At 50.1% G+C, this 27,982-nt stretch overlaps 1 protein-coding gene across 1 annotated transcript; it reads right to left on the bottom strand.

Moving 5' to 3' along the window:
- Window position 1: 1 nt before the first annotated feature.
- CEP250 (centrosomal protein 250) lies at window positions 2-27,715 on the bottom strand. Its single transcript, XM_041404510.1, has 31 exons — window positions 27,510-27,715; window positions 26,866-26,922; window positions 26,089-26,171; window positions 25,357-25,522; window positions 24,593-24,699; window positions 23,106-23,333; window positions 22,438-22,534; window positions 21,857-21,955; window positions 20,931-21,092; window positions 20,452-20,630; window positions 19,826-20,008; window positions 19,558-19,702; window positions 19,131-19,277; window positions 18,704-18,934; window positions 17,186-17,379; window positions 16,694-16,821; window positions 16,349-16,518; window positions 15,412-15,591; window positions 14,669-14,803; window positions 14,250-14,393; window positions 13,507-13,787; window positions 10,312-10,471; window positions 9,423-9,735; window positions 8,877-9,004; window positions 8,493-8,613; window positions 7,726-7,880; window positions 4,266-6,776; window positions 2,469-2,624; window positions 1,973-2,086; window positions 1,762-1,812; window positions 2-744 (listed from the first exon to the last, which is right to left on the bottom strand). The coding sequence occupies exons 1-31, from the start codon at window positions 27,624-27,626 to the stop codon at window positions 454-456; spliced, it is 7,233 nt and encodes a 2,410-aa protein (XP_041260444.1). The 5' UTR covers window positions 27,627-27,715; the 3' UTR covers window positions 2-453.
- Window positions 27,716-27,982: the final 267 nt, after the last annotated feature.

The raw sequence follows: 27,982 nt of genomic DNA, 5'->3' as shown, positions 1-27,982 counted from the left end.
ATTTTCTTCTGAAAAACATTTTATTAAAAAAAAAATTAAATGCCTGTCCCTAGGAGATGCTTGCAAATGCAAACAACACAAACTATTATGTCCCTTTAATTGTTTGTAGAGTCGCTGTCCTCGGACAGATGTCACCCACAAGTCTTACTGTTCAAGGATTATTCATTTTTTGTTCAGGCTTCATTCTCCATACATCATTCTCTCTCCTTACCTGTGTTGTTTTTTTTCACATATTCACATTTTGGTTCCAGAAATCATCTACTTCATTGAAATAATGTTTCATAGATCCTAATCCTCAACATAAGGTGAGGTTTGACACCAGCTGAATGTGAGACCAACAGATGTTTAAGGCACGGAGTAGCCCTGTCCTGAGGAGCTGATCCCATTTCTCGCATCCATGAGCTCTTTGTCTTAGGAGAAATCGTTCCATTCAAATGGAGACCAGAGGTGCTGTTACCTCAGGTCATCATTGCTTCTGGCAGGTCTGGCTCTTGGATGCTCGGGCTGTCTCTCCAGAGACAGATGGCTCAGGGATGTCAGTGCCGAGTTAAGGTTCAGAGACCGATCCAGCTTCCGAGTCTCTTCTTCCAGAACAGCAGCTTTGGGCTCCTTGAGCACAGCTGCAAAGGAGCAGGACAGCTCCTGGTGAAGGTTTGACAGCTCCTGGCTGGTCCTTGCACAACTCTCAATGTAGTTCTGCCGGTGCTGTCGGTCTTGGGCCAGCTGTGACTGCAGCAGGGACACCTGAAAGAGGCACAAGGCCCGGCTCAGACAAGCCCACGCTGGCAGGAGCACCTGCAGCCCCACGGCACCGGCTCTCGGGGCAGACACAGCCTCCAACTCCAGCCCTCACCAACACTCTGCCCTTGGGCAAGGCGAAAGGAACAGGCTCCCAGGCACAACAGAGCTCAGATGAGCAACAAGTCCACTTCAAGGCTGGCAAACCCTTCCCACGCCCACCCCTCAGCCACCGCTGGTCTATCGGAGAGACTTCCAATGGGATTTAGGAAGCCAGCTCTGCTTTCCAAGGCACATATTTGGGCCACTGACCCCTTTCTCCACAGGCTGTGCATCAGCAGGAGAGCTGCTGCTCCCCTGAGCTCCTGCAGGACTCTTCTGCTTGAGCTGCTGGGCAGGCAGCTGAGGGACAGAAACCAAACTCTTCCAAACTTCAGAGCGTTCTACACAGGAGCAGAGCACAATGTGGACAACTAAGCCCAGTGGAATAATGAGCCTATGGTATTGCCTCAGGTCCCTGGATTTCTGCTATAATGCAAGCTCCACTGTTACAGAGTCAAGGGAAAATGGAAACAGGCAACAAAGGAGAACATCCTGGTACAGACTGCCCAGGGAAGTAGTGGAATCACTGTCCCTGGAAGTGTTCAGAAAATGTGGCTGTGTCACTTCGGGCCATGGTTTAGTGTTGGGATTGACAATGCTGGCTTAATAGTGGGATTAGATTATCTGAGAGGGCTTTTTCAACCTTAAGCATTTTATGATTCTATGATTCTGATATTTTCAGGTAACTTCCAGTGTTCTGAATTTCATCCCATCTCTCTCCCCCACTGCCTGATCTTAGACAGGTCAGAGATAAGACCAAGGTAAAGGATGTTTGGTTGTTGCCAACAGGGGCACAACTGACAACACCTGCTGTACTCACTTCCTGAGAGCCAAACATAACTCAGGCTGTAACAGCATGCATAGCTGTGCCCATGAGTACACCCACAGCAGCCTTTGGATGAAAGTCTTCCTACTCCTCACCTGGTTCTGTAACTCAGCTAAGCGCTGACTACAGTGAGCATGAGACTCCTCCTGTGAAGAAAATGAAAGGATGTTATTTCATTCTGTTTGGTCATAGCCACAGGCAATATTCAACTTCTATTAGGTCTCTATGGAGGGCTGCTGCCACTGGGATTTCCCATCATTCCTCTGTACAACCAAAGCCTCCTCATACCATGGAAAATGTTCTCACCTTTCTAGAAGCGGGCAACTTGCACTGGTCAGACTTAGAGAGAGAAAATCCAGAGGCATCTGGGAGTAACCGACCCCTAAAACATCTCTTCATTCTCCTCCGTTCATGTTCCACCTGCAGATTGGATGGGAGAGAGGGTGACAGAAACCTGTCAGCAAACATGGAGCAAAAGGACCTCTGGACATCAAGGCAAGGAGATCCCTACTCTGAGACCCTGAACTGCACCAGACAACACTGGGGGCAAAAAGCTCTTGCTTGGGGCTGTGCAAGAGAGGCCAGTGTGTGTGTGCAGGCACACGGGGCCAGGGAGGGAGGCAGAGGAGTGAAGGTGAAAGCCATGGGCTGCCCCGAGAGAGAGGACAAACAAAAGGGTGTGCCACAGCAGGGACAGGGAGAGGCAAGGGAACAAGCAGAGGTCTCCAAAGCACTGCCTGGGCTAATGTGCCAAGTTCCAGAGGAGCCTGAGGCTCTGCAGAGGCAGCAAAGCCCAGTTTACCTGCTCGAGAGTCCTCCTGAGTTCAGTATTTTGTTGCCTGAGCTCCACCTTTTCATCTTCCAGCTTTGCAACTGCTCGCTGCAGACATTCCAGGCTCTGCAACATGAGTCTCTTCTCTGACAGCCATGACAACTGCTCCCCTTCAGCAACAGCCTGCTGGGCATTCAGAGAGGAGATTCCATGAGCTGGTGCAACATAATGATTAGAAAGGTGTCAGAATCAATACACTGGGGAGAGTGACCACAGCATGAATGGACAGTGCTAAGGCCCTTTTTCTCCTTGTCCACTGGCCAAAACAACACACCCTCTCTTCTAGGCACCCTCCTCCAAATCCCCTTGGAGAATTGAGTACTTTGTTCTGTATCTGCTTCCTGCTAGTTTTTTCAGTGTTCCCCATTCTGGATTTCAGAGACTGGAAGCATTAATTTCCTATCCAGACACTTCATGGTTTTACAAAGCTCTGTAGCATCTCCACCTCTGTCTCTCTCAGGAATTTCTTGTCACTTGTGAATACTTAAACGTTTACTCCCCTTGGGGAAGTTAATTACCATCTGTAGTCATCCTCTTTGATCATCACTGTAAATTCTCTTACCCACAGTTCTACTCTCTGTCCTTAGACAACCAAATGTGCAAGATGTGGGTGAAACATGCATTTCTGGAATGATAAAACACTACAGTTTTTTTTCTCTATTCTCTTGACCTGTTACATCCTCATACAGAACTGCTCTTTGAAAATACCATGTTATCAATCAGGCCATAAGCATTACTTGGAACTTAGTCAGGAGCCACCTCCTCCTCCTCCTTTGTGCCTTTCTCCATGAACTGCTCCTTGGAGCACCTATAAATGCAGTCTTGGTATCAGCAGTAAACCAATCTGTGTGGATGCCACTGCATTACCTGACTGAATGCTCTTGCATACCTGACCTACATGGATGTAACTGAAATGTCATGCTCTTTTCACATTTCTTGCCCTTGTCACACCTTTACTTCCCATCAACAGATCTCAATACTTGTCAGCATCCTAGATCAGGCTTCAGTAATGTTTCTCAAGTCATAAGTAAATGTATAATGCATAAATACAGTGTTTTCTTAGTAGCACTTTTTACATGCCAATATACTAATGGACACTAGAATATAGGTAAATTCTTGGCACAGCTGTAGCACAGGCTATTGCAACTGTTCCACTAGCAGGACCTGAATAAGTTCACTTTGGAAAAATACACACAAGTCTGCCTCTGTGATTTTTGGATTGCAGTACAAACATGTCCTGAATGCATAATTAAGCATTTAATCTGACCAGGCAATCAAAAGAAATCCCATTCTTTTAACACACTGAAAAAGCTGTCCCTCAGAAATTTCCATCTCAGGAAGCATCCTCGAAGCACCAGCAGTGCAGCTGCTGTTCAGCCTCTCTATACACAACTCAGCTCAGTTTAGTCCATCACTCCGATCACCTGCTCCATTCCTTCCCACACCCAATCCAAGCCCCCATGTGCTGCAGCCCCTTGCATGGGCACAGGAGAAGCAGCTCCCCATGCCCAGCTTTTGGCCTGGAGCTGATTGGAACAGCAACCTCCAGTGCTGGATCAGTCACTCCAGACATACCAGGAAACAATCTGGCAGTCAGTGGTCTCTGGCTGGAGCAAGGCAGACAGACAAGGCTGCCTGCTGCAGCCCGGGCTGCTTCACCCCAGCAGGCCTGCACTGACAGGGACAGAGACCCACCTCTTCATGGGAAACATCTCTGGAATAATTCAGGGACACTGGATTGGACTGAAGATCAATCCCAGTGCCTACCTGTTGGTGAAATCGGTCTGTGTCTCTCTCTGAAATCATTCTCTGCAGGATGGTTATTTCTTTCTTCAGATTCCCATTGGCCATTTCACTCTTGCTCAGTGCAGCACTCAGGACTTGAGCATTCTCTCTCCATTCATGTTCTCTGCTTTCTCTCTGCTTCAAAGCAGCAGCCACACACTCCAACTCTTCACCACTGGCTTCACTCACAGCTTCTAACTGTTGGGTAATTTCCTTCTGCCTTTGCAAGAGATGGTCTCTGTCCTGGAGAATTTTCCTCTTCTCTAATTCCTCTTCCTCCCATTTCTGGAGTTTTTGGATTTGTATCTTTAGGGTTTCCCCTTCATCTTTCCATCGCAAAGCCAATGTTAATTCTTTCAGGAGTTCACTCTGCCTCCTAAGCTCTTGTTCTCTCTCTATCAGAATCTTCTTTAAATACTTGACTCTGTCTGTCTGGTACTTGATCTCTTTATCCTTCTTCGTCAGGGTCTGCTGAACATGCTGGAGATCTTCCTGGAGAGCTCTTATTTCCACTTCTAACTGCTTTCGCTCACTTTGAGCCTTGATCTCTCCTTCTCTCTCAGGGAAGGCTTCTTTCAGAAACTCTTGCTCTCCATCATGTCTAACCTCTTCATTCTTCTCAGTGAGCCTAAGCTGGAGATTCTGCAAAGTCTTCAGTTCTTCTTCTGCATGCTGAAGTTTTTGCCTAAGAGCGTCATTGTCCTCATCTTTCTTCCTCACCACTTCCTCAAGTAGAGTCACTTGCTTCTGGCATGATGTTAGTGCTACTTTCATGCTTTCTTCACAAAGATGGAACGTGTTCATTTGCTCTGTCTGCTTGAGGAACTCCAAATGGTTCTTATTCAACATCTGGTTTGCTTTGTCTAGATCCTGCTCTAGATTTCTGACCTGCTTGCCTGCCATATCCTTCTGCTCTCGAAGCTCCTGGACATGCTCTTGCAAAGACACTATCTCTTGATCTCTAGCTTCAAGAGAAGATTCAGCATATTCTAGTTTTTGCAGTATGGCTTTAGTCTGCACCGCTGTCTCTTCCTTCTGCTGTTGAAGCTTTGTGATGGCATCCTCCAGAACACAAATCTTGTCTTCTTTTTCTTTCAGTGTTGTTGCATGGCAATTTCTTTGCTCAGCTTCATGCTTTTCCTCCTTTTCCTTGCATGCCTCACATTGCTTTCTAAGGGAAAAAACTTCCTCCTCTTTTTCCTTTAGTTCCACTTGAAGACACTGCAGAATTTGCTTCTGCTGTTCAGAGTCCTGCTTTTGTTTTTGGAAGGTCTCAATCAGTTCCTTCTGAGATTCAATCATTAAATCCTTTTCTTTCAATACTGTCCTAGAGTATTCTAAGTCTCTGTGCAAGATATTAATCTGTTCCTCTTTTTTTTCCTCATAGCTCCTTGTTTGTTGCTTTTGGATGTCCATAAGTCTGTCTTTTTCTTTTAAGGCTGCTAAGGTCTGCTCCAGTTTGTCACGAATAGTCTTTAACTGCATTTCCATGACTTCTTCAACTTCCTGCAATTGTTTTTGTTGTGACTCAAGCTCTTGATCTTTTTTAGATAAAGAAAGTGTCATGATTTCTACTTTACCAAGAACCTCTTGCAGATGCCTATCTTGCTGTTCCTTGTGCTGCTGCAAGACTGTTAACTCTTCCCTTTGAGCGTCACACTCACTCTCTCTGTCCTTAAGAACAGTTCTCAGGTGTTCAAGGCTAGCATTTAGAGATTTCACATCTTCTCTCTCCTTTTCCAGTTCTTGAATTTGCTGAGTCAGAGAAAGAAGCTCCAACCTTTTCTCCTTCAGGTTTCCTTTCATGTCATCAAGATCCACAAGCAGATTTCTGACTTGTACTGCACCATGCTGTTCTAGAATCATTATTTTTTCCTCCTGGAATTTGATCTCCAGGTGTTTCTCCTCCAGCTCTTTGCTCATCCTGCTGACAGCAGAGTTCTGCAATTCTAACTGCTTCTCCAGCTCCCTTATCAGTTCTTGCTGGGATCTGATCTCTTGGTCCTTCTTTTCCAGCTCTTGGCTCATTTTGTTAAAAACAATCCTTTGCTTTTCTTGCTGCTTCTCCAGCTCCTGTATCTGTTCCTGCTGGGATTCTGTCTTCTGTTCTTTCTCTGTTATGTCCTTTATAACCTGATTAAGAGCAGTTTTATGCATTTCTTTCTGCTTTTCCAACATTCTAATCTCCTCTTGGTACAATTTCATTTCTCCCTCCCTCTCTGACAGGATGGCAGTCACGTGAGTGAGATGCTCCTGCAAAGCTTTGGTCTCTGCTGCCTCTTTCTGAAGAATCTCCATTTTCTTCCCCTGGTTTTGCACTTCCTCATTTTTAATTTTTAACATAGACAGGGCAGTTTGGAGTTCTTGTTCAAGGGAATGATTCTTGTCTATTACTGTATTTGCTCGGGTTTCAGAGACTGTGACTGATTCCTCCAGAAGTTTTATTTCATACTCTAGTTTTTCTTTATCTGTCTGCAGCCTGTCCTGTTCATGCTGCAATATAGGGAGAAAAAGGGTCACTCATTCCCTCTCTCAGTTTGCTTTTCATACCAGATCTGGACTCCTGCTGCAGGGGCAGGCACAGGCTGCCCCTCTCTCTCTCTGCCCCTCGGGATGCTGCACACCTTTGCTGGGCCCCCCCCGCCCCGTGATGCTGCATCTTTCCCAGCTCCCTCAGCCCGTCCCAGATTCCTTTCTGCCCTTCCCCGACCTCTTGCAGCTCCACTCCAGTGCTCCTTTGGGGAGGAGCTGCCAGAACTGCAGCCAGGATTTCAAGTGCATGCTAAGCAGGATTCAGGCAGTGCCTCGAGGATGTGCTCTCCATCAGGGAGGAAGGGAAGAGCAAACTGCCCTAGCCTTTCATTCCCTGGGCTTGGACTGACAGGAGTGGTTTTCCACCTCTCCTGTGTGGAGTTTCCATGGCTCCATCCCCGAGAGCCCCACTGCCCTCTCTTGGTGCAGCAAGGGCCAGATCACTCTGTCATTCTCTGCTGCCACTCAGGACGAGTTGTCCCCTTGCAGGCACACGTCCTGATGTGGATCAGCACTTGGCTTTCCTCTCTTCTCTCCCCACTGGCTGCTCTCAGATGGCCAAGGCCAAACACCTCTCTATCAACAGCATACTTGGGACTCTCACGTCCCCTTCCAGATATTTAGAAATCCAAACATGGCTTTGGACACCAGGAATTCTCCAAACCATAAAATGTCAATAAAGACAGTGAGGTCATTGAGAATAAAGCTTCTTGGGCACAGAAGCCCAGCATGGAGGAAATTCAGTACCCTCAGCATGAACTGGATTTTACACGACTACAACATCTTTTCCTCCTTCTTCAGAAGAATGCAATTAGAAAAGGTAAACTGGAAGAAGGTGCCCCTTAGAATTATTAATACAAGGTCCAAACATAGCTAGGAAATAGCCCTTTGTGACATCTGTCAATCTCACCAGCGCATCCTTCCTTTCCTTCTCCAGGTTTTCCAATTTGCTCTGTAGAGATGCCACCTCCTGATGAAGAGTCACAACTTCTTCCTTCAGGGCAATGGTCTCTTCCTTCAAGGCAGTTTCCAGAGAGGTCTTCTGGTGTTCTGCCCTCAACATTGCTGAAGCAGGGAAGGAGAAGAGGACAAGCAAAGCAAAGGCAAACTGATGTGCATCCTGCAGAGACAACAGCACTGTCTTCTCTACCTCCCTGTGTTTGCCAGGCCCTAAGCCCACAAAGGCTCCAAAGCTGACAGAAATGAAGGAAACTTCTCGGCAGAGAAAAAGGCAGGAATGAAAGGGGCAAGGTTCAGAGGGATAGGAAAGTGTGTTTGCTCTTGGCCTTATGCAGAGTGAGCAACCCAAGAGAGACAAAGGAGAGGGGATAGCTGTACAGCCCTGCTCCAGGGAGGCCAATAGCCTGGAGGCTCTGGCAGGGCCTGGAGTTTGGGGCTATCGAGCTGAGGCATCCAGCTACAGCTCCTTAGCACAGACACAGCACCTGAAAGGCACCAGCTGTGCACAGGATCAGCCCCAGCACAGCCAGATGGCACTGCCAGCCACAGCATCTTTCTCAAGAGAGAGCTTTCACTGGCACTTGGATGGATAAATCTCCTGCTGGTTGTTTTTCCCCTTTGCCATCTCTGGGCACTGCCTTTTTTCCTCTGTGTGGCATCAAAGAACCCCACTGGAGAGACAGGATGGGTCAGTGGGTGGGAGAGGAGAAGCTGTACCTGCCTGACTTTCATCCAACTGTATCTGCAGCTCCTGATTGCAGGCTCTGAGATTTTCCATCTGATCCTGCCCCGTGCCCAGCTCCAGCTCCAAGGTCTGTATCTTCTTCCTTGCATCATTCTGAAAGAGGTAAGAGGAGCACAATCACCTGTCATTGTCACTGCTGGCAGGAGACAAAGGGCTACAAACACTAAAGCAGAAATAGCCCATGTGGGAGAGGGCAGCTGGACCCCTACTGGTAGATGTGATTGTGATCCTCCTTCCTCCCCATGCCACTGAGCCACCCCCCTACAAGGACTGACACCCATCCTGGCCTTGGCACAGTGCTTGTCCAGCAGCCCAACAGCAAGACAGGATTTCTGGGTGCACTGGGCACACATTACCAGATCTTTCTGGGAATGCTCCAGGTGCTGCTGCAGGTCTTGCAGAGCTGCTGCCACTCTGTCCACTGTAAGCTCTGTGGGGACATCCCCAGCCTGAGAAGCAGTTAGGCCCATGATATGACCCTCTTCTGAAAAGAGAAGACATTCTGTTTCATGATTTAATCCAGTGGTCTCCAACAAACAAGGTCTCTTTACCTAGGAGGAGGTGCCTTTGTTATTGTCTTAGAGCTCGCCTTGCAGCAGGATGTGTGTCACAGGCTGTCATTATTCTGATGACCACCAATGTCAACACTGCCCCAGAGACAACTGCATGGGCCCTGGGCTTGACACGGACTTGGCCCTTGCATGGGCTTGACAGGACTTGGTCCCTTCTCCCTTCTGACTCTTATCATTTCCCTACGTACAAACATGGACTTATGTCTCCGCAGGGAAGTCAAGCTGTCAAGACTTCCCAAGGCCTGAGTCAGCCTAAACTGACAGGGTAAATGTGTGACACCAGGGTGACACTCCCTCCCTCCACCTGCTCACCCAGCCTCTCACACTTGCCTGAGCTCCAAGTGACCAACTCTCTGCTGTCCCTGATCATGTTGTGGAGAACCAAGAGCAGTTTGTCCAGCTGGGATTGAGTTTCCTGGTGGGCACCACTGGCCTGCTGACACTGTGTGGCCAAGGCCTCTGCTCTGTTCTCAGAGCTCTGGAGCTTCACATGCAGCTCAGACACCTCAGCCTCCAGCACGTGCACAGAGCCCCTCAAACAGCGTTCTCCTGCTCGAGACTCCTCCAGCTCCTTCAGCAGCTGCTTCTCTCGAGTTGCCTGGGAAGACTCCATCTGCAGCACTGCGTCCTGCAGGGCCCGGATCTGGAAGATGGATGCACAGAACCTCAGGGACAGGGCTGCTCCTTGAGGCAGCAGAGTGCACATGAGGGAGAGCAACAAGGGAGAAAATATTTCAGGCAAAAAACATGCCAAAATCTGAAGGAACAAAAGCAAGGATTCCAATGGATATAAATGGAGAGAAAACCAGGAAAGGGAGGCAATGGGCATCCTTGGGCTGCAGCTCTAAACAGCGGCTGAACTGGCTGCGCTGCAAGTGCCCTGCCCAGCCTGCCACAGCCACGGCTGTGTCCCCACATTGCTCAGTGCCCAGCACAGGCACCAACTCTCTCTGGGACAACACTGCTAAGAGAGGGACAGAGGAGCTCCAGAGGAGTCTGCTGCTGCTTCTCCTCCCAGATTTCCTGCTGGGACCCGGGAGAGGATGGGGAAAAACTTCTGCAGCAGACACCAGATCCAGCCTCAACCTCAGGGTGCAGCAGCAGCCCCGGCAGAACAGGGCAGCTGTGGATGCTGCTGGGAGGGGAAAGAGGTTGGGGCCTCCAAGCCAAAGGTGCTGCTGTGTGTCCCTGGAGAAGAGGATGCCACTGCACAGCTTACCTGGGTGCTGAGCTCCTGCATTTCTGTTCTATGCTCTGAGTGGAGCTCCTCAGCTTGGGTAAGGGCAGAACGAAGCTGAGACACCTGATTGATGTGAGCCAGGTTGTCTTCTTCCAGGGTTCTGAGGCTCAGATCCTTTTCTTCCAGAGACAGAGCCAGTCTGTAGAACAAGGCAACAGATGGCCATGAGAGACATTCATATCCCTTGGGTGCCTCAGAGGGAGTGGTGGAGTTGACCACTATGTGAGGCAACACTTGGAATGTATCAAGCTTTCTCTGGGGTAGATGATGAGTGAGTCCAGAGCTTATCGGTCAGAATAAAAGGACAGACATGTAAGGATGACACTGGGTGTTTGCTAGAGGCCATCTGAACAGGAGGAGAAGTAGATGAGGCTTTCTAGAGGCAACATAAAGCAATCTCAAAGTCACAGGCCCTGGTTCTTGTGGGGGATTTTAGCTTCCTGCCATCAGCTAGAGAAGCAACACAGGGCAGGATGTTTCTGGAAAGCTGATGACAACTTGCTGTCACAGGCAGTGGAGGATCCCACAAGGAACAGAATGCTGCTCAACCTTACTCTAAGAGTCAGGGAAGGCCTTGCTGGAGACGTGAAGCCTGAGGTCAGCCTTGGCTGCACTGCCTATGAATGAGATTGTGGAGTTCAGCTGGGGATGAGGAAAAAGCAGGGCAGCAAGCAAGATTACAACCACAGACCTCATGAGAGCTAACTTTAGCCTCTCCAGGGACCTTCTTGAAAGCAGCACATGGGAACAGGCCCTGCAGGGTAAAGGGGTACAAACTGATATTCAAGGATCACTTCCTCTAGACTCAACAACAATGCATTCTAGTGAGCAAGAAACTGGGAAAAGGGGGCAAGAGACCTGAGTGGATAAGCAAAGAACTGTCATTCCTTAAGTGCAAGCAGAAAGTACACAGGAGATAGAAGCAGGCTGAGGCCACTTGGAATGAATAGAGACATTGTTGGAGTATGGAGAACTGAGACAAAGACCAAGGACCACCTTGGAATTAAATCTGGGCAATGATGTCAAGGACATCAAGAAGGGCTTTTTTAAACACATCAGTAACAAAAGGAAAACCAAGGATGATGTGTCTTTGTCTGTTCCTAAATGGAGGGGAGACCCTGGTAACAGAGGATGCAGAGAAGGCAGAGTTCCTGAGTGCCTTTCTTTGCATTGGTCTGTACTGAACAAGACCAGCCCTCAGGAGAGCAGGCTAAAGGAATGTTGGAAGGAAGACTATCCCTTAGCAAGACTTCCCTTTCAAGGAGGATTGGGTTAGTGAATGCCTGGGCAAACTCGACATCCACAAGTCCTCAGGCCCTAACAGGATGTGATCGTGAGTGCTGAGGGAACTTGTAGACACCAGAGTGAGGCCATTCCCCATTATCTTTGAAATGTCATAGAGATCACGAGAGGTGCCTGGGGGCTGGAAAAAAGCAAATGTCATTCTGGTCTTCAGAAAGGGCAAGGATGAGGAGCCAGGGAACTATGGGCCTGTCAGAATCACTTCAATCCCTGGAAAGGTGATGGAGTACCTCATGCTGGAGGCCCCTTCTTCCCCACATGGAAGGACAAGGTGATCAGGAATGGTCAGCATGGATTCACTGAAGATAAATCATGCCTGACCAACGTGATTGCCTTCTACAATGAAACATCTACCTGGGTGGACAAAGGGAGAGCAGTGGATATTGTTTACCTTGATTTCAGTGAGGCTTTTGACATGGTCACTCACAACATCCTCCTTGGGAAACTCAGGCAGTGGGGGCTAGAGGAGTGGACAATAGGCTGGACTGAGTACTGGCTGAACAGCAGAAGCCAGAGGGTTGTAATTAGAGGCACAGGGTCTTGTTAGAGGCCTGTCATTAGTGGTGTCTCCCGGGGTTCACTCCTAGGCCCACTATTGTTGAACTTGTTCATCAATGACTTGGATGAGGCGGGCAATGCCTCCCCATCAGGGTTGGCATCCCCTCAGAGGGATCTCAGCAGGCCAGGGATGGGCAGAGGGGAACCTTCTTAAATCCAGCAAAGGCCAAGGCAGGCTCCTGCACCTGGGGAGGAACAGCCCCAGGCACCTGCACAGGCTGGGGCCAGCCTGCTGGGAAGCAGCTTTGTGGAGAAGGACCCGGGGGTCCTGGTGGACAAGAAACTCTCCACGAGCCAGCAGTGTGTCCTTGTGGCCAAGGGGGCCACTGGGATCCTGGAAAGTACTGGGAACAGCAGGTCAGGGAGGGGATCCAGCCCCTCTGCTCAGCCCTGTCAGGCACATCTGGAGTGCTGTGTCCAGCTCTGGCTCCTCAGCACAGCAGGGACAGGAGCTCCTGGAGCGGGGCCAGCGGAGGCTGCGGAGCTGAGGAAGGGCCTGGAGCATCTCCGTGCCCAGGAAAGGCCGAGGGAGCTGGGGCTGCTCAGCCTGGAGAGGAGCCCAGCTGAGAGGGGCCCTCAGCCCTGGGTGTCCCTGTGTGCAGGGAGGGGCAGAGCAGGAGCCAGGCTCTGCTCCCTGGGCCCAGCAACGGCACCAGAGCCACGGGCAGGGACTGATGCCCAGGAAGTTCCAGCTGGACAGGAGGAAGAAATTCTTTCCTGTGCAGTGACTGAGCCCTAAAAAGATTGTCCAGAGAGGGTGTAGAGTCTCCCTCACTGGAGACATTCCAGAATGAACTGGATGCAATCCTGTTCCATGCACTCTGGGATGACCCTAAGTGAGCAGGGAGGTGGGACCACCACTGTGGTGGCTCCAACCTTATCCTTTCTGTGATTCTCTCAATCTGGTTTAGATAAAAAAAATCAAGGATTTAACATGTCTTATGTCAACAAAAGGCATCAGATGCCAGGCTGATTCAGCTCCCAAAGGCTTCAAGTTACTGGACCCAAGGTGGAGCTGATGGATGTATCCAGCTCCTTACAATGCAGCTTGGGTAGTGTCAACACACCCACATAGTAACACAATATCCCCCAGAGAGAAAGGGCTACCCCAAAAGCCTTTGTCTTCAGAAAAACTCTATCTGAAGGCTTAGAAGAAATGAAAATTAATCACAACATTCAGACAATGAGATGTGTCTGCATGGAGAATTCAGAATCTGCCACTTAGGAAATGCTGCCAGAGCCCCTGGCAGGTGCAAAGATGGCAAGGAGGGAATTCATTCACCACAATACAGAGTCCCACAGGCTTTCATTTACCTGGCTTTTTCCCCCTCCAGTGCATTCATGGAAGTCTGCAATTCTGAATTTTGCTGAGCCACTTCTTCCCATCGACTCTTTTCCCTCTCCAAGTACTCCAGATGCGCTTGCAGCTCCTTGTTCCGATGTTCTGCCTCCTCCAGCATCTTCTGGACATGCTCAACCTCCAAGAGCTTCTGCCTGGACTCTTCCTGGGCCTCCCTCACATCTTGCTGGGCTCTCTGCACAGTCTTTTCCTGGCACTCTCGGGAGGCTGCCAGCTGAGATGTCAACTCTCCCACCTCCAGTCAAACAGAACAAAGCAGTCAGAGGCTACAGCCACAGCTTGTCACTGTCAGCCACAGCACAGGCTCTGAGCAAAGGGAAAGGACAACTTTCCATTTCTCCCTGTCCTGAGAGCCCCAGATTCACAAAGGATATGGACAACTTGTTTCAGCCTCTAAGTGGCCCACCACCAAGGCCACCTGAAAAAGCACCTGCCAAACCAAGGCTAGCAAGAAGAGGCCAGCAGGAATCAATGCTGATGGTTGCTGGCCAACAGCGCAGAGGACTAGCCCAGCTGTCCAGAGCAGCAGCTGACATTCAGCAGAGCACTGAGTGTCCTTCAGAGCAGCTGCCATGGAGCCCCCAGAGCACGAGACAGCCCCAGGGCTCACCCCTGCAGCTGCTGCTCTGCCGTGGAAAAGCAAGAAGGCCACAGACCCCTCACTGCATGACTGCAGTGCCACTGCTCTTTCACTCACCTGCTTTTGTAGAGCCTCCCTCTGCTCAAGGAGGAGATTCATTTCCTCTCTGAGGCCTTGTAGCTCTTCCTCATGCATCCTCTGTGCTGCCTGGACTTCTCTGTGAGCTTCCTGCAGTTCAGCTTGCAGATTTGCCTTAATAGTCTGACAACAAAAATCAGAGCAATTTCCTGGCACCTGCCCTCAGGCTCAGCTTTTTCCACTTGCTGCCTCCAAATCCCATTCCTTCAGCTGCTTCTTTTGGCTTCTCTACCCAGCTGTGCTTCCACTGCAAGCCTTCCTTCGTGGGGCTGAGCTCTGGAGCCTACCAGGCTCTGTCCTCCCAGGGCCTGAAGCAGCCCTTGCCTCCTCAGTCCAGGAGCTGCCTTTTGTGCCCTTGTCACTGCCCTGCCCCCTCTGGCCTGCCTACTCACACTTACCTGCCCCTTCTCTTGCTGCTCTTTCACCTCCTGCCTGAGCTGCTGCACCTGCTGGCGGGCTCGGCTGAGCTCTCCCTGAGTTTGGAGCAGTGCCTCTGATAAAGCACTCTTCTCCTTCTGCTCTTCCAGCAGGACCTGCACAGAAGGAAGGAGCAGAGGGCTTCACACTTCTCCTGCAACATCCGTGTGTCAGGGGGCAAAGGCTGATGGGCTCACGTGCCCTCGGAGCACTTGGCTGCTGCTCCCCTGGGCCACTGCCTGCCCTGGGGGAGACACAGCTTCCCAGGAAGTGACTTAACACACAGCCCAGAAGACATCTCTGGGTTACTGCTCAGATAGACTCCAGGCACGTCTTTAAAAAGATTTTGCTCTTGTCAGAGTTCCTGCTGCACCCTCCCCGTGCCCACAAAAGAAAAGTCCTCCAAACTCACTTTGGCTAGGAACACCTACCAGTACACACCAAAAGGGGAGCAGAAAGAGAACAGTGAAGATACCCTGAGGTGCATCTTAGAACAACAGAGCACAAGAGCAGCACAAAAATCTCAGCTGACAGCTGATGTTTCTGCCTGGCTTCCTAAGAGAGGGCTCATTCCTGATGCCAAAGACAGCCCCGTTCAGCTTTCACCTCCCCTAATTCAATGTAGAAGACACGGAGGGCCTGCTCCACACTGCCCCATATCCTGCCATCTCCCACAGCTCCAGCCTTGCAAAAATCACACCACTTCTCCTCTCACAATCATTACCTCTCGCTTGGCATTTTCAAATCTACTTTGCTCCTCTTCTTGTTGGGCCAGCAGGGTGGCAACTTTCTGCCTCATCTCAAACAGCACCTTCTTGTGCTCCTGCTCTCTCTCTGCCTTCTCTTTTTCCCATTGCTCCAGTGTCTCCTGCATCTCTGTACCGTGCCTTTCACGCTCACTTGCCTGAAGAGGGGAGGAAAAATTTGCAAGATGATGTCCCATGCAAGCTCCTTGCTGAAAAATGGGAAGCTTCATCCCTGCCACATCCCCCAACTGGAAAAGACAACAGCACTGGCTTTCTGCACTCCAGAAACCGTGTCCTGCCAGGGGATTCAAAAGGAGGCTCAGCAGGTGCAAGAACCACAGACTTGTGGAATCTCTTCTGTTGGCAAAGACCTTCCCAAGCACTGAGTCCAAGCACTCAGAAAAGGAGGTGTCACCTTGCCCTCTCTGACGCCCCAGTCACAAGGACTGGAGGACCAGGGACAAGAGGCCTGTTCCATTTGCTTCCAGCCTAAAGCCAATCCTCTGTCCACCATGGCAGCACAGCAAGAAAGGATCTGAGTTGCCACGCCTGCAGCCAGCAGCACTGTTGGCATCTGCCCAATGCTGGCATCTGCCCCATGCTGGCATCTGCTCAGTGGCAGGTGGGACTCGGGGATGACCCTGCCCTGGGCTGCCACGCTTTGGGTGGGCACTGCCCAACCTGCTCTGGAACTGCTCTTACACCCTCACTGAAGCCGTGGCTGCATTTACTGTCCCAGCACCATTCTGGGGGCCTTCACACACCTCCAAGTCCAAGCTGCTGGCTCTGCTGTCTGGACCAGCAGTGGGAGGCCTCTGGCAGAGGATTGCTGCCCTTTCACACCCTCAGCCTCTGCTTGTGCTACACTAACGCACAGGCCTGGCTTGGACAATTCAGAAGCATATTGTCCCCTACCAGGTCTTCCAGCAGCTTCTTTATTTTCACTGGCTGAGCAGTTTCCTGAAGCCTGAGGCTTTCATGATGATGCTGCTGTGCCTGCAGGAGCTGTTGAGCTGTGTCTTCCTGTTCCTGCCTCCTGAGAGCTCTCTCTGCTTCCAGCTCACGTTGCAGGCACTTCACTTGTCCTGCAAACAAGACCAACAGCAAGAGTCAGAGTCACTGACTTTACTGACCTCAGGCCCTTTCAGTGCCTCCAGCCCCACCACTCCTCAGAAGCTCTGTGGACAGAGGTGGCTATACAGGGTGCTTAGCTTCTCTAGGCAGGAGCAGCACTACAAACAAAGCACATGAGGTTCTCACCTTCTATCACCTCCTTGGCCTGTGTGACTATGAGCACTTGAGCTTCCAGATGGTTCCCAGTGATCTCCAGCTGAGCTATCTGCTGCTGGGCAGCAAACAGCCTGGATTCCAGGCTCTCCTTTGCTGACCTGCAAGTTGCAAATGTGGAGAGACATGAGTTGCTTGCTCCAGACGCCCACAGCCGGTTATTCCAGGATGACGTGGCTCAAGATGCCCACACCTGAGTATGGAAAATGGCTCAGCTGGAAACTCGTCCAGAGAAGGCACATCTGTGCCATTTCAAGAGCAGAGCAGGGCCCTCTGAGGGACTGCCCAGGCCTTCCTGATGGCCTGGCACAGCACACACTGCCCAGCCCAACTTGACCTCAATGGCCACATCTGTAGCTGAAAAGCACAGAGGATAAAATAAACCACTGTGTAGTGTTTATCACCTTTATCATTACAGCTCTTCAGCCCTGTCCTGCCCCTGCAGGGTCTCCTCCCTGCCTTCACCTGGTCTCTGCCAGCTGCCTGGAGAGGTCATGTTGGTGGCGCTCTGTGGCTGCCAGTCGGCCCTCAAGGGCAGCCTTCTCCCGGCCCAGCAGCTCCTTCTCTCTGCATGCCTGGGCCAGTTCATGCCCTTGGTCAGAGGATTCCTGGCGCAGCTGCTCCAGAGCCCTGCTCAACGACTCTTGGTCCTGGGAAACCTGCAAGTGGGACAAGGTACAGCTCGAGCCCTTCCTCGGGAGCCCTGTGCAGAGCCAGCCAGTGCCACCTCACAGGCAGCCAGAGGACAAGGAGCACCAGTGCTCTGGGCTCAAAGTTTCACAGCATCTGCCCTGTGCAGTTCTGGTAGCCTGGGCTGCCAGAAGCCTCTGGCACTGTTACCTTGGAAGGGCTGTGTCAGGCCCTGCTGCCTTGCCTGGACCCAGACAGCTCCTTCCCAACAAACATCCCTACTGCAATCTCTGTATTGTCTCCCAAAAACACTGCATCTTCAACAACTGCCACTTGGCTAACAAAATTTCTATCTGGATCTATTTCAGTGATGGACATTTTCAGGAAGCTTTTGGAAAACAAATTTGCTTTCTGAATCAAGGGAAAATATACAGCATTTCCCCCTACTAGAAAAAACCCACATCTAAGTGTCACCTCCTCACATATTCAAAGCCACTCTCTGCAAGGAGAGGATGTTTGCAAGGGAAACAGCTCTTGTGCTGGGCAGACATTTAGTGACTGATGGGTGTCTGGCTGATGTGGCCAAAGCACAACCTCTGCTGTGCATGTGCCAAACCTAGCAAATGGCCCAGACCTGAGACTGTCTGAGAGAGACTGTCAGAAACAAAGCCTTCTCTTGCAGCTATCCTGTAACACCCAATCCAAACCTGCTCTGGCACAGCTTGGGGCTGTTTCCTCTTCTCCTGGCCCTTGTTCCCTGGAAGCACAGCCTGACCCTCACCTGGCTGCAGCTTCCTGTCTTGTAGAGAACAAGAAGTTTCCCCCTGGGCCTCCTTTTCTCCAGGCTGAGGCCCCCCACTCCCTCAGTCACTCCTGGTCACACCTGTGCTCCAGACCCTTCCCCACCTCTGTTCCCTTCTCTGGACATGCTCCAACTTCATGACAAAAAGTATCAACAGAAACATGCAGACCTGGTGTTTTGGTTTTTTGTTTTTTTTTTCAGAAAAAGGATTCAGAACTACCGAGTTTGATCCTTTTGCCAGTTTGTTTCTTTTGCCACGCACTCAGATGAATGGAAAACACAATTCACTCTCTGCAGCTTATCAAGAGCCAAAAAAGAGGCCAACAAAGACAGGTGGACTAAAACACTCTGTAGAAGCAGAGAACAACACCAAGAACTGTGCAACAGCTCTGCAAGCCACCCACATGTTTCCAAAAAGGAGCAAGCAAAGCCTTGTGACCTCTAGCACTACCACATGTCCCCTTGACAAAACCACTGCAGAATCCATCAGGTAAAGCTTCCCTCATCCAAGCAGCCCAGTGCCCACAGGGATGCATCATACTTTTGATCACCTGATGGAATTTCTCCTGGGTTTCTGCTTTCTCCTCTCCCAGTGTACTAAGCTCCAGCCACAGCTCCTCCCGTTGCTCCTCTGCTTCCTTCAGCAGCTGCTCTAGCCGGGCTTTCTCTGCACAGAGCTCTTTGTTTGCTCTTTCACAGAAGTTCAGCTTCTCCTGCTCACAGATCTTTGCTCTCTCCATCTCATCCACTTTAGCAGACAAAACTTCCTTCTCTTGCTCCAGCTAGAGTCACAGAAACATAGAGGAAATAAAGTTAGAGGAAAATAGAAGAAAATAGAATGATTACTATGAAAGATTGGCTCAAACACAAAAGGACCACTGCCACAGTCAGTTGAGCAGACTGTGCCAAGCTAAGAAGGCTGAGAAGCAGCAGCAGCTGGAGACAAATTCCTGGCACATCTCTGGCAACTCTGCTCACCTGCCACACATATTTGTTCAGCTGCACTTTGTCCAATGCGAGAGCTTCATTGATGCTGCTCATTTTCGCTGCTGCAGCCTGTAGATCAGCTCTTTCAGCATTCAGCTTGTTCTGAGCCCCTGTCAGCTCTGCCACTGACCGCTCTGCCTGGAGAGGCAAAAGAACAATGGGACAACAAGGGCAGCAAAATCCTGGACTGCAGGCAACCACTCCACCTTCCCTGGGCGTCTTCGACTTATTGCTAGGGCAGAGCTCCCAGTAAGATCACGGGGACCAGTGATCCTGAAGAGCCTGTCTGGTTGGATCACCATTTTCCAAGAAGAACAACAGTGTCCCTCTCTTCTACTGCCAGAAACAGCATCTCAGGTGATCTTGGTGGCACGGCTCCCACTCCCATAAGTGCTGCCTAGGAATAAGGTGTCCATACCTTCTCCAGAGCCATGGCAAACTCATCCTTCTCTTGCTCCAGCAGATCCTTCTGAAGCTGCAATTTCTCCAGTGTCTGTCTCTTGACTACCAACTGGCTCTGCAGTAATGAGTGTTTTTCCTCAAGTGCAGCCAAGTCCTTCACTCTGAGGAGGTGAAAGAGATTCTAGAAAAACAGTCTATGCTACAAGAGAGGAGCAGGCACCATTCGTTCCTTCACACTGGGTCTCCCCAAGCCCAGCACTGCCAGAGAAACCTTTAACACTCACAGGAGCTCCTGCTCACGGCGCGCTCTCTCCATCCTGTCCTGTTGCTCTGCCTTTTCTGCCTGGGCTGACTCTTCCTTCATCTGCAGCTCAGCATTACTCTGACGCAGACATGAGGCTTCTTGCTCCCTTAATCCAAGCTGTTCCTGTAGCTCTTTCCTAGTTTTCTCGAGGTTTGTACAGTCACTGCAGAGACAAGGCTCAGTCAGAAGAACCAAGAGGCCTGAAGAGTCAGCAATGCCATTCTCAGCACTCCAGGATGGAGCTGGGAGCAGTGGGCTAAGGAAAACCTTGCTCTTTCCCTCCCAAGGAAATCCTCCAGAGACAAAGGGAAAGGAAGGCAGGATTTCGCCTTCCTTCTGTTAGAAACAGGGGCTGGGCAGGGGCATGCAAAGAACAGAATTCAGGGAAGCAGCATGGTGATAAGAAGGAGTCTTCTATTCCAGCATGGCTCTGCATCTCCCAGACAGCCTAGGGAGTCACATGAAAACCCACACAGGACGATGCTCAAGGGCCACACTGAGGCCTACACATGGTAGGCAGGTGATTTCTTCACCCAGGACACCTCTGACCTCCCAGGCTTGGAAGCAGATTGCCTCTGGAACGCAGGAGGAGGAGGAGACACTCACCTTCTGAGTATTTCTACTAAAGACTGAAGGTGCTGTTGGTGGCTGCTGGACTCCTTGCATTTCTCCTCCAGTTGCTCAAGTCTTTGCTGTACCTCCCTGCACTTCTCTTCCTGATGTCTCTGTTGCTGCAGCAGGAATTTGTTTGAGTCTTGCCTAGCAGAAAGCTCTTCTCTCAGGGCCTGCAGGAACGGGCAGGGAAGGAGCACAAATGAGCAATAAGGAGCAGGGAAGATGGCTCCAGAGAGCTGGAAGAAACAGCTAGCAGAGACAGCACCCCTGAAGGCAGAAGCTGTGCTGAGAGGGTGGGCATCAAGGAGAGAAAAGCAGTAGAACAGAGAGTTGGGAAGACCAGCAAAGCAGTGCAGGAATATGAAAGTGCAAAGAAGTGCCTCAAGTGGCTGAGCAAATGGAAAGGTATCGACCTAAGCAAGGCCTCAGCACGGAACCTGTGGCCACCAGGGAAGACACAAAGCTCTCACCCGTGCTGCCCCTCGCATCCTTGCCAGTGCTTCCAGAACCAGTCCAAAGGCATGCCCTGCATCAACAGATCTCGGAGCTGAGAAGATGTCCCCAGAGTTTGCATGCTGGGAACTGCCAGTGCAGATAATGCTGACCATGCTGTCACTGTCGTCTAACACCATCTGAAAGCCCACATCCACCTGTTAGTCTTTGCTCATTTTACTTGGTTTTCTTTGTCTTGTTCTTGTTTTCCTCCCGCTTTACCCTGGAGTCATTCAAAATTCAATTTTCTCGTTTCTTCAGTCCACAAAGGTTTGTCCCTGTGGCTACATGTACTCCTGGGATTTCTGAATACAGCTACTCTTCACAAGTGTGAAGTGGCTGGAGGCTGCCTGAACACTCACTTTCTTGCAGCTGTGTAGAAGAGCTGACAACTAAACCCTTCTCTATTAAGAGAGCTTCAGTACTAAGTTAAGGTTATCCCTGAAAGTTGTGATTCTGGGGAGATTATAGTGGTCAGTGAAAGTGAACACTGAGGGAAGGAGCAGAGCTGGCAAGTGCATCGACTGAGTCAGTGACCTTTCAAAAAGATCTGAAGAACAACAGACTCACTGCTCAAAGAGGGTGAGTGAATTGCCCAAGAAACACGGGAACACAAATGTCAAGTAGCACACTCCGAAAACACAGTCCAAGAGACCTTAGTGGAGTGGTGAAGGCAAAGGTACTGAAACTTCTAATGACTCACTGAATTGTCACAGCACAGCAACTCACAAGTTACAACAGGTTCCGTGTCAGAAAAGTGGTCTAAAAATTAAACAGGCAATGGCAGTTAACACAGGTAACACACAAGATATATCTCTAGTCCCCAGGCCAGTCTGTTGCCTTCCTCAAATACTTTAAAATGTAATTTACAGTGATGTGGTCCCTGTACCAGGTCTGTACTCACCTCAGTGATATTTTTAATGAGCTTTTGAAGGAAAAGATTCTCTTCTTTGGCACTGTTACTCAATGAAGCTGCAAATTCTTTCTCTATCCAACTGGATTCCTGAGAACAGAATAAAGAAAGGGTGGGCACAGAAGAGCTGCTCCCATCTGCAGCATTCCCATCCTCAGTGGCAGTGACACTGCTAAGTCTCAGCTCTAGTGATTCCAGTATATTCCTGTCCATATCTATTCAATTTCTTCTCCAGTAAAACTACAAGGAAGACCAAAAGCTAGTTTTTATAGACTGCTATTGAACAGTCAGTTCCAAGGAACTCTGATCCCCACAGTCCTAAAGCCACAGGCATAAGAGCATTGGTGCCACCCCTCAGAGGAAGACACCTGAACTGTCTGCAGTTCCTCTGGCCCTGCCTGCATCTGGACTGGCTCCACATCTCCTGAACACACAAGGAAGATTTTGGCAAGGTGCCTGATGTTCCCATACACTGGGCATCTTTACTACTGTTTCTCCTGAGGAAGCCAGACCTCTGTGTTCAGACTGGAGAGTAAACACTGGGCTATCTCCCAGGTAAAGGTAAAACATACTAGAATCTCCACTGTGTCGTTAAGTGTTTTCATGGTCTTCTCCTTCTCCTCGTTCTGCTTCTGAGACTGTACAAGCAAGGCTGAGAGCTCCATCACCCTGAGAAGAGAAGGTCTACGTGCCATTCCAAAAGCTTTGCACACCAGCACCTGGTTAAGAGCCAAGCAGCTCCCCAAAGCATAGCATAGCAAAGTTCAACCCAGGAAACACAGCAAAGGCAGCATTCATCTCTACAGGTTAATACACTTGATGTTGCAAAATGGCACTTCTTGCCCCAAAGGCCTCTGCACTCAGTCTTGCAAGGAATTGTCGGCACAGAGGTGCTGCAGAGCTTATGGTGGCCCTGGGCAAATTCCTCCCAACTCCTTCAGCACAGCCCTGAGAAGTAAAAGGGCTGTAGAAGAAACACAAGAAACATTATCTTTATGCTGAAGTTTTTCACCAAGCAAAAGCACTATCAGAGGCTCTCTCTTTTTCAGTCTTATCTTACTTGGAAGAATTTCTGTCAGGCAGATACGTTTTCCATCCTTTCTGTCAAAGGCAAGAGTTTGACTGGGGACAGACACAGGGCTGTGCAGGGCTGTTCTAAATGTGAGCACAGCCCATCTGTGAACCCAAAAAGCTGCCACAAAAGATAATGCTGGCAATAGCAAAGTTAAAACACATTTACCTGTCCTGAAGCTCTTTCTTCTCCATGTCACACCTGACTTGTAAGGCTATCACTTCCTGAGCTGTCTGGTTTATTTTTGGTTCCACTTGCTGCTCTGCCTGATCCTTCAGGGCAGGTTTACCCAGAGGGATGGACTCCCTGAGGTGCACACAGGAGTTCAGGCGAGAGCAGTTCACAAGAATAGATCCAGAAAGCCTCATTTGTTCTGCCTTCAGCTCTGACAAATCTCTGAAGAGGAACAAAGAAAGAGCCAATGTTCACTCCATCATCTTTATCAGCTGATTCAATTCTGAAGCATGCAATCATGCATCAGGAAGACCTGGCAGGCAAGGTAACTTCTTCACTGGGGACAAGTCATTCACCTGACACTTGGGGACCTTGGGGACACTTGTCAAGAACACATCTTGACAGCTGAGCAATAACTTTACCAGGTAGCCAAGTGTGGAGTTTGTTTTCTTCTCAGATGTAAGAAGTAAGACATGGCACAGGCCAGAAGGCCTCAAGTACCTCTAATTACTCTTATTGACATACTGTAATTATCATTAATAGATATTAGGAATTTTACCAAAATCCCCAGCTTTTATATACTCTGCTCTTGAGTGCTCTGTTACCCCCACTTGGACTGCTAATAAGCTCAAGACTATACCTATATAATAAAACATTTCAGAAAAGTGGTGTAAGAATCAGCCTGAAATGCTGTAACATAAAAGCATAAACAACACGAGGAGTAAATAGCAGGTCAGGCAGATTCTACACAATAGGGAAGACTTATAGTCAAATAAGACTGTAAGTTACTGTAACCCAGAGTTTGAAAGTGCATGTTGACTCCAGAAGGTACTATTATGACTACACTATTTTTCTTGGGAGAAAAGAACCTCAGAGAGCCCAAGAACAAGAAAACAATCATAAAAAGAGGTATCGAACTAAGCAAAATAGATTGGACAAATGCAGCAACAGGGTAGAGAAGCTATTCTTTCCCTCAGCAATGCTGGGAGAGGAGTAAGTGGATACAAACTGACCAGAATAAATGTGTGCTGGAAATGAAAAGGGAAAAAAACATGCATTAATTCTCTTTCTCTTAGGAGCAGTGGGAAAAGAAACCTGGTAAGATTTTTTAAAGGGAGGTTTTTATAATTTCATAAAAGAGACCACTCTATATGCTGCATGCACAGCTTCAGTGAGTCTCTTCCCAGGTGTCCATGAATTTCTGTGCCTGTGTTCACATGCCCATACATCACCACAGTCATCACCTGCTCAGAGCCTCTGCTGTCCTCATGGCCCAAGCCCTTCAGCTTTATCTGAATACCAGCAGCCAACAACTCTTCTGAGAACAGCCCAAAGCATGCTGAATGGCATTGCTTCTGACTGCCAAAGGGGAAATCCTACCTCTGCTGTAACTAATGCAACACCAAGGTTCAAAAAGCAGAACTGAAAAGCAAGCAAGCCACATGTTTGCTGCAGGAGATCTCGCCTCAACCTGCACTCACCGGTCCGTGGCAGTCTTCATTTCCAGGAAATGGCGGCGGAAGGTCACCACCTGCCGCCACAGGCTGAGCAGACGGGTATGTTCCCCCCTTAAGTAGCTGTCATAAAGCTTAAAATGCAAAGACAAAAAGAAATGCCAATTCAGCCTTTACTGTCACTGTAACATCTCCCAGACAGGAGAGAGTAAATCACCATCACCAGTTGCCTTTTAGTAACTACTGCACCAGGGGCATCAAGGACTAAAGAGGCACCACAGAGGCCCACAGAAGGGAACCACCTGCCCAGAAGGGAATATCCACGCTTCTCCCATAGCAGTGGGTAGCAGCAAAGCAAGCTGATCGTGATTCACCACCTCAAAGTCCCAGCAGAGGAACACAAACACAAGCTCTTTCAAGCCCAGTGCCAGGTTGGCTTACAACAGACAGTCAGTACAAGAGGCCTATCTTGTTCCTGTGTTGGCCACTTTGAATCTGAACACACACAGACCTCTCTGGTCTCAATTGCTCAAATCAAGGATTAAGGAACTATTAAAGAGACAAGTGTTCCTGTGACTGCCCTACAGTGCCCAGCTCTATCTTCTTGACCAAGCAGGGCAGTCACAGAAGGTGGGCATCTTCTCCCAGCACCCTCTGCTGACACTCCTCCCTCCCACACCCCTGTCCAGCACCAGCACCCCTGTCCATCCTCAGCAGAGCCACAGCCTCCACACAGCAAGTTCTCCGTGCCAGGAACAAAACGCATTCCCAGTCCCCTTGCCCATCCTCACCTCCCGTTCAGTGCGCCATTCACTCTCCTTCAACTCCAGCTCCTCCCGGGCCCTCATCCAATCCACCGTCAGTTTTCCAACATCTTCTTTGAGGGCAGAATTAACCTCACTGGCTTTATCGAGGTGCTCCCGCAGGAGAGTGTTCACTTCTGCCAGATTCTCACACCTTGGAAAGAGAGACAAACAACAGTGAGGTCACTGAACAACAGCTGTCCAGCATCCCTATGATTTTCCAGCTCCCTTAACACTGACTTTGTTGTTTGAGAGGCAGTAAGGGCACTTTACATTGTTAACTAAGATCTCTCTGTCATGAAAACCTCATTTGCTTCTCTGTGCTTTGAGCCTTCAATTTCCATCCATGATTTTGGTCTCCCCTTCAACCTTGACGATGCCCACAGGTAACAATTTGCCCCCTCTTCATGCTGATGGTCACTGGATGTATCACTTTTCTATAGCACTGTCCAGAGTTGTTCACCTACTGAACCACAGAATAATTTATGCTGGAAAGGCACCTTTCACCCAGAATACACACCCCACTTCCCCACTCACAGCAGAGCCATTCAGCACACAGCCCTATTACTGTACCACAGAAAGCAGATTGTGGACCTTTCTCCTGTCAAAGCACCTTGCCCAACCACTTCCCTTGGGGAGACCAGGTAGCACCTACGGGTTTTCCCTCACTTCCATGAGCATCCAGGATACCAAGTATGAAGAAATGCTTCTTCCTTGTACCTTTGCTGCTCCTCTTCCACCTGAAGCAGTGCTTTCTCCAGGCTGTGGTCTGCTGTGGCCTCCCACCTGCCTGGAAGGGATCCCTTTAAGAAAGGAAATGTTTAGTCAAATGATAGTGTTTCCTTCACCACTGTCAGCATCCACCATTGTCCCATCCATTTGTTGGGTATCTCAGGAGCTCATGGCTTCTTCCAGGTGTAACAGTGCTGTGACTACAGGGAGGAAGGGAAGGGAAGGGTGTTAGTGTGAGTAGCTCTCCTCACTCTCTCACTGCTATGTGTCCTCACTTCATGACCTCAAGTGCTGATTTGGACTTGAAGCCTGGGAATGCTCTCCTATTCTTCCACCCTTTGGCTTCTAGGTTTATTTTAGCTATGAAGCAGAAAGAAATGCATAGAGCCAGTTCTGTATGTTGACCACCAGCCTTCCTGACTTCCAAAAAGCTGTTTCAACTGTTCTTTCTCCAGGACAGCTGTATCATGTAACATGCAGCGCAGTCCTCTCCTGAGACCCAGGACAAATGTAACTCTAATGAAGCACTCTTTCACAAAATTAAAATCCTCAGCTGGGTTTTCCGGACTCACATTTCTGGGACTACTGACTGCCCTAAGAATGGCAACTGGAGAAAACACTGATGGGAAAACTCACAGTGTTTCTCTAAATCCTCAGACAGTAAAAATCTGCTTTCTTGTAATTGGATTCTGGAGGGTTTTTATTGGTCTGCATTTGGGAAGGTTAGATACACCCTTTTTAGTTCACAACCTGCAGCACACTTACCCCTGCAGCTTTCACTTGCCGCTCCAGCTCTCGACACCAGGTCTGGTACTGCAGTACCTGAATGGATACAGAGAATGAAGATGAGAGAAGCAGCTTGTTACAGACTCTGCTCACCCACATTAACTTTTCTCTGACTCTGTCCAGCACAGTGATTCTGATACGCTCAACAAGAAGTCACTGCAATACAGGGAAGCTTCACTTTAATACGACAGAGATTGGGGCGGGGTTTCTTTCAGCCGTAGCACCGTTTGCTCACCTCAGCGGCAGCAAGCAGAACCGTGGGACAGGTGCGGGCAGCTCTACCTGACCTACGGCCCTCACGTACCCCGAGCCAACATCTGGCTGTTCAAGGGGGTCCTTGAAGCGATCGAAATGAGTTTTCAAACTTGCTCTGCAAGCAAACCGGCCGGACTCCTGCCCGCTGCTAACGGGGCCGAACAGCAGCGATGCTGCAGGCACCGAGATCAGGAGGGGCTCGGCAGCGAGACCGCGGCGGGACGGGCGCTCCCGGGGCCTTCCCGCCCCACGTTCCGAGTTCGGCGCCGCCCGCCCGGGGAGGCCCAGCGGGCTCCCGCCGAGTCCCTCTGGGCAGCGCGGGCGGCCCTGCACCCCCTCCCCGCCGCCGGGCACCGCCCGCTCCTCACCTCGTCCTGCAGCTGCCGCACCAGTCCCGCCTGCCGCTGCTGCGCCTCCTCCGCGCTCCGCAGCCGCCGCCGCAGCGAGCCCGGGCTGAGCTCCCTGGGGCTCGAGCTGCCCGCCATGGCCGGCCCGGCCCAGCCCAGCCCTGCCCTGCCCAGCCCAGCCCAGCCCGCCTCGAGGGGGTCCCGCCCCGCCGGCCGCGGGAGGAGCGGCTCCCCGGGGCCGCCCGGAGGCAGCGCAGGCTCCGTGAGGGGCGGCGCGGCCTTCCCGTGGCGGGCCCGGCGCTGGTCGCTGTCGGCGCTTCCGCTGCGCTGCGCCGGCAGGGAATGTCATCAGAAAATACGGTGACCGTGAACCCTCCGCATTTCATCGGGAATTGTTCTGAGAGTTAGTTAAGTTAACCCTATTGCTAAAAATATGTTTCACTTTGTGTTTAGCTGCTGAATAAAGCTGGCTTGTTTTCAGTCCCTGCTTTTCC

This window comes from Onychostruthus taczanowskii, unplaced genomic scaffold (assembly GCF_017590055.1).
Source record: "Onychostruthus taczanowskii isolate IOZ18803 unplaced genomic scaffold, ASM1759005v1 scaffold210, whole genome shotgun sequence".
Taxonomy (NCBI): Eukaryota; Metazoa; Chordata; class Aves; order Passeriformes; family Passeridae; genus Onychostruthus; species Onychostruthus taczanowskii.
This window is presented reverse-complemented; position numbering and strand designations above follow the sequence as displayed.

What these genes read in the sequence shown, in the direction of transcription:
- CEP250 (XM_041404510.1), bottom strand. Translation starts at nt 27,626, where the DNA reads ATGGCGGGCAGCTCGAGCCCCAGGGAGCTCAGCCCGGGCTCGCTGCGG. An exon ending in AGGCAGCTGGCAGAGACCAG is followed by an intron (nt 16,822 to 17,185) that starts GTGAAGGCAGGG and finishes TGCAACTTGCAG; the next exon opens with GTCAGCAAAGGAGAGCCTGG. An exon ending in GTTGGATGAAAGTCAGGCAG is followed by an intron (nt 7,881 to 8,492) that starts GTACAGCTTCTC and finishes TCCCTGCTTCAG; the next exon opens with CAATGTTGAGGGCAGAACAC.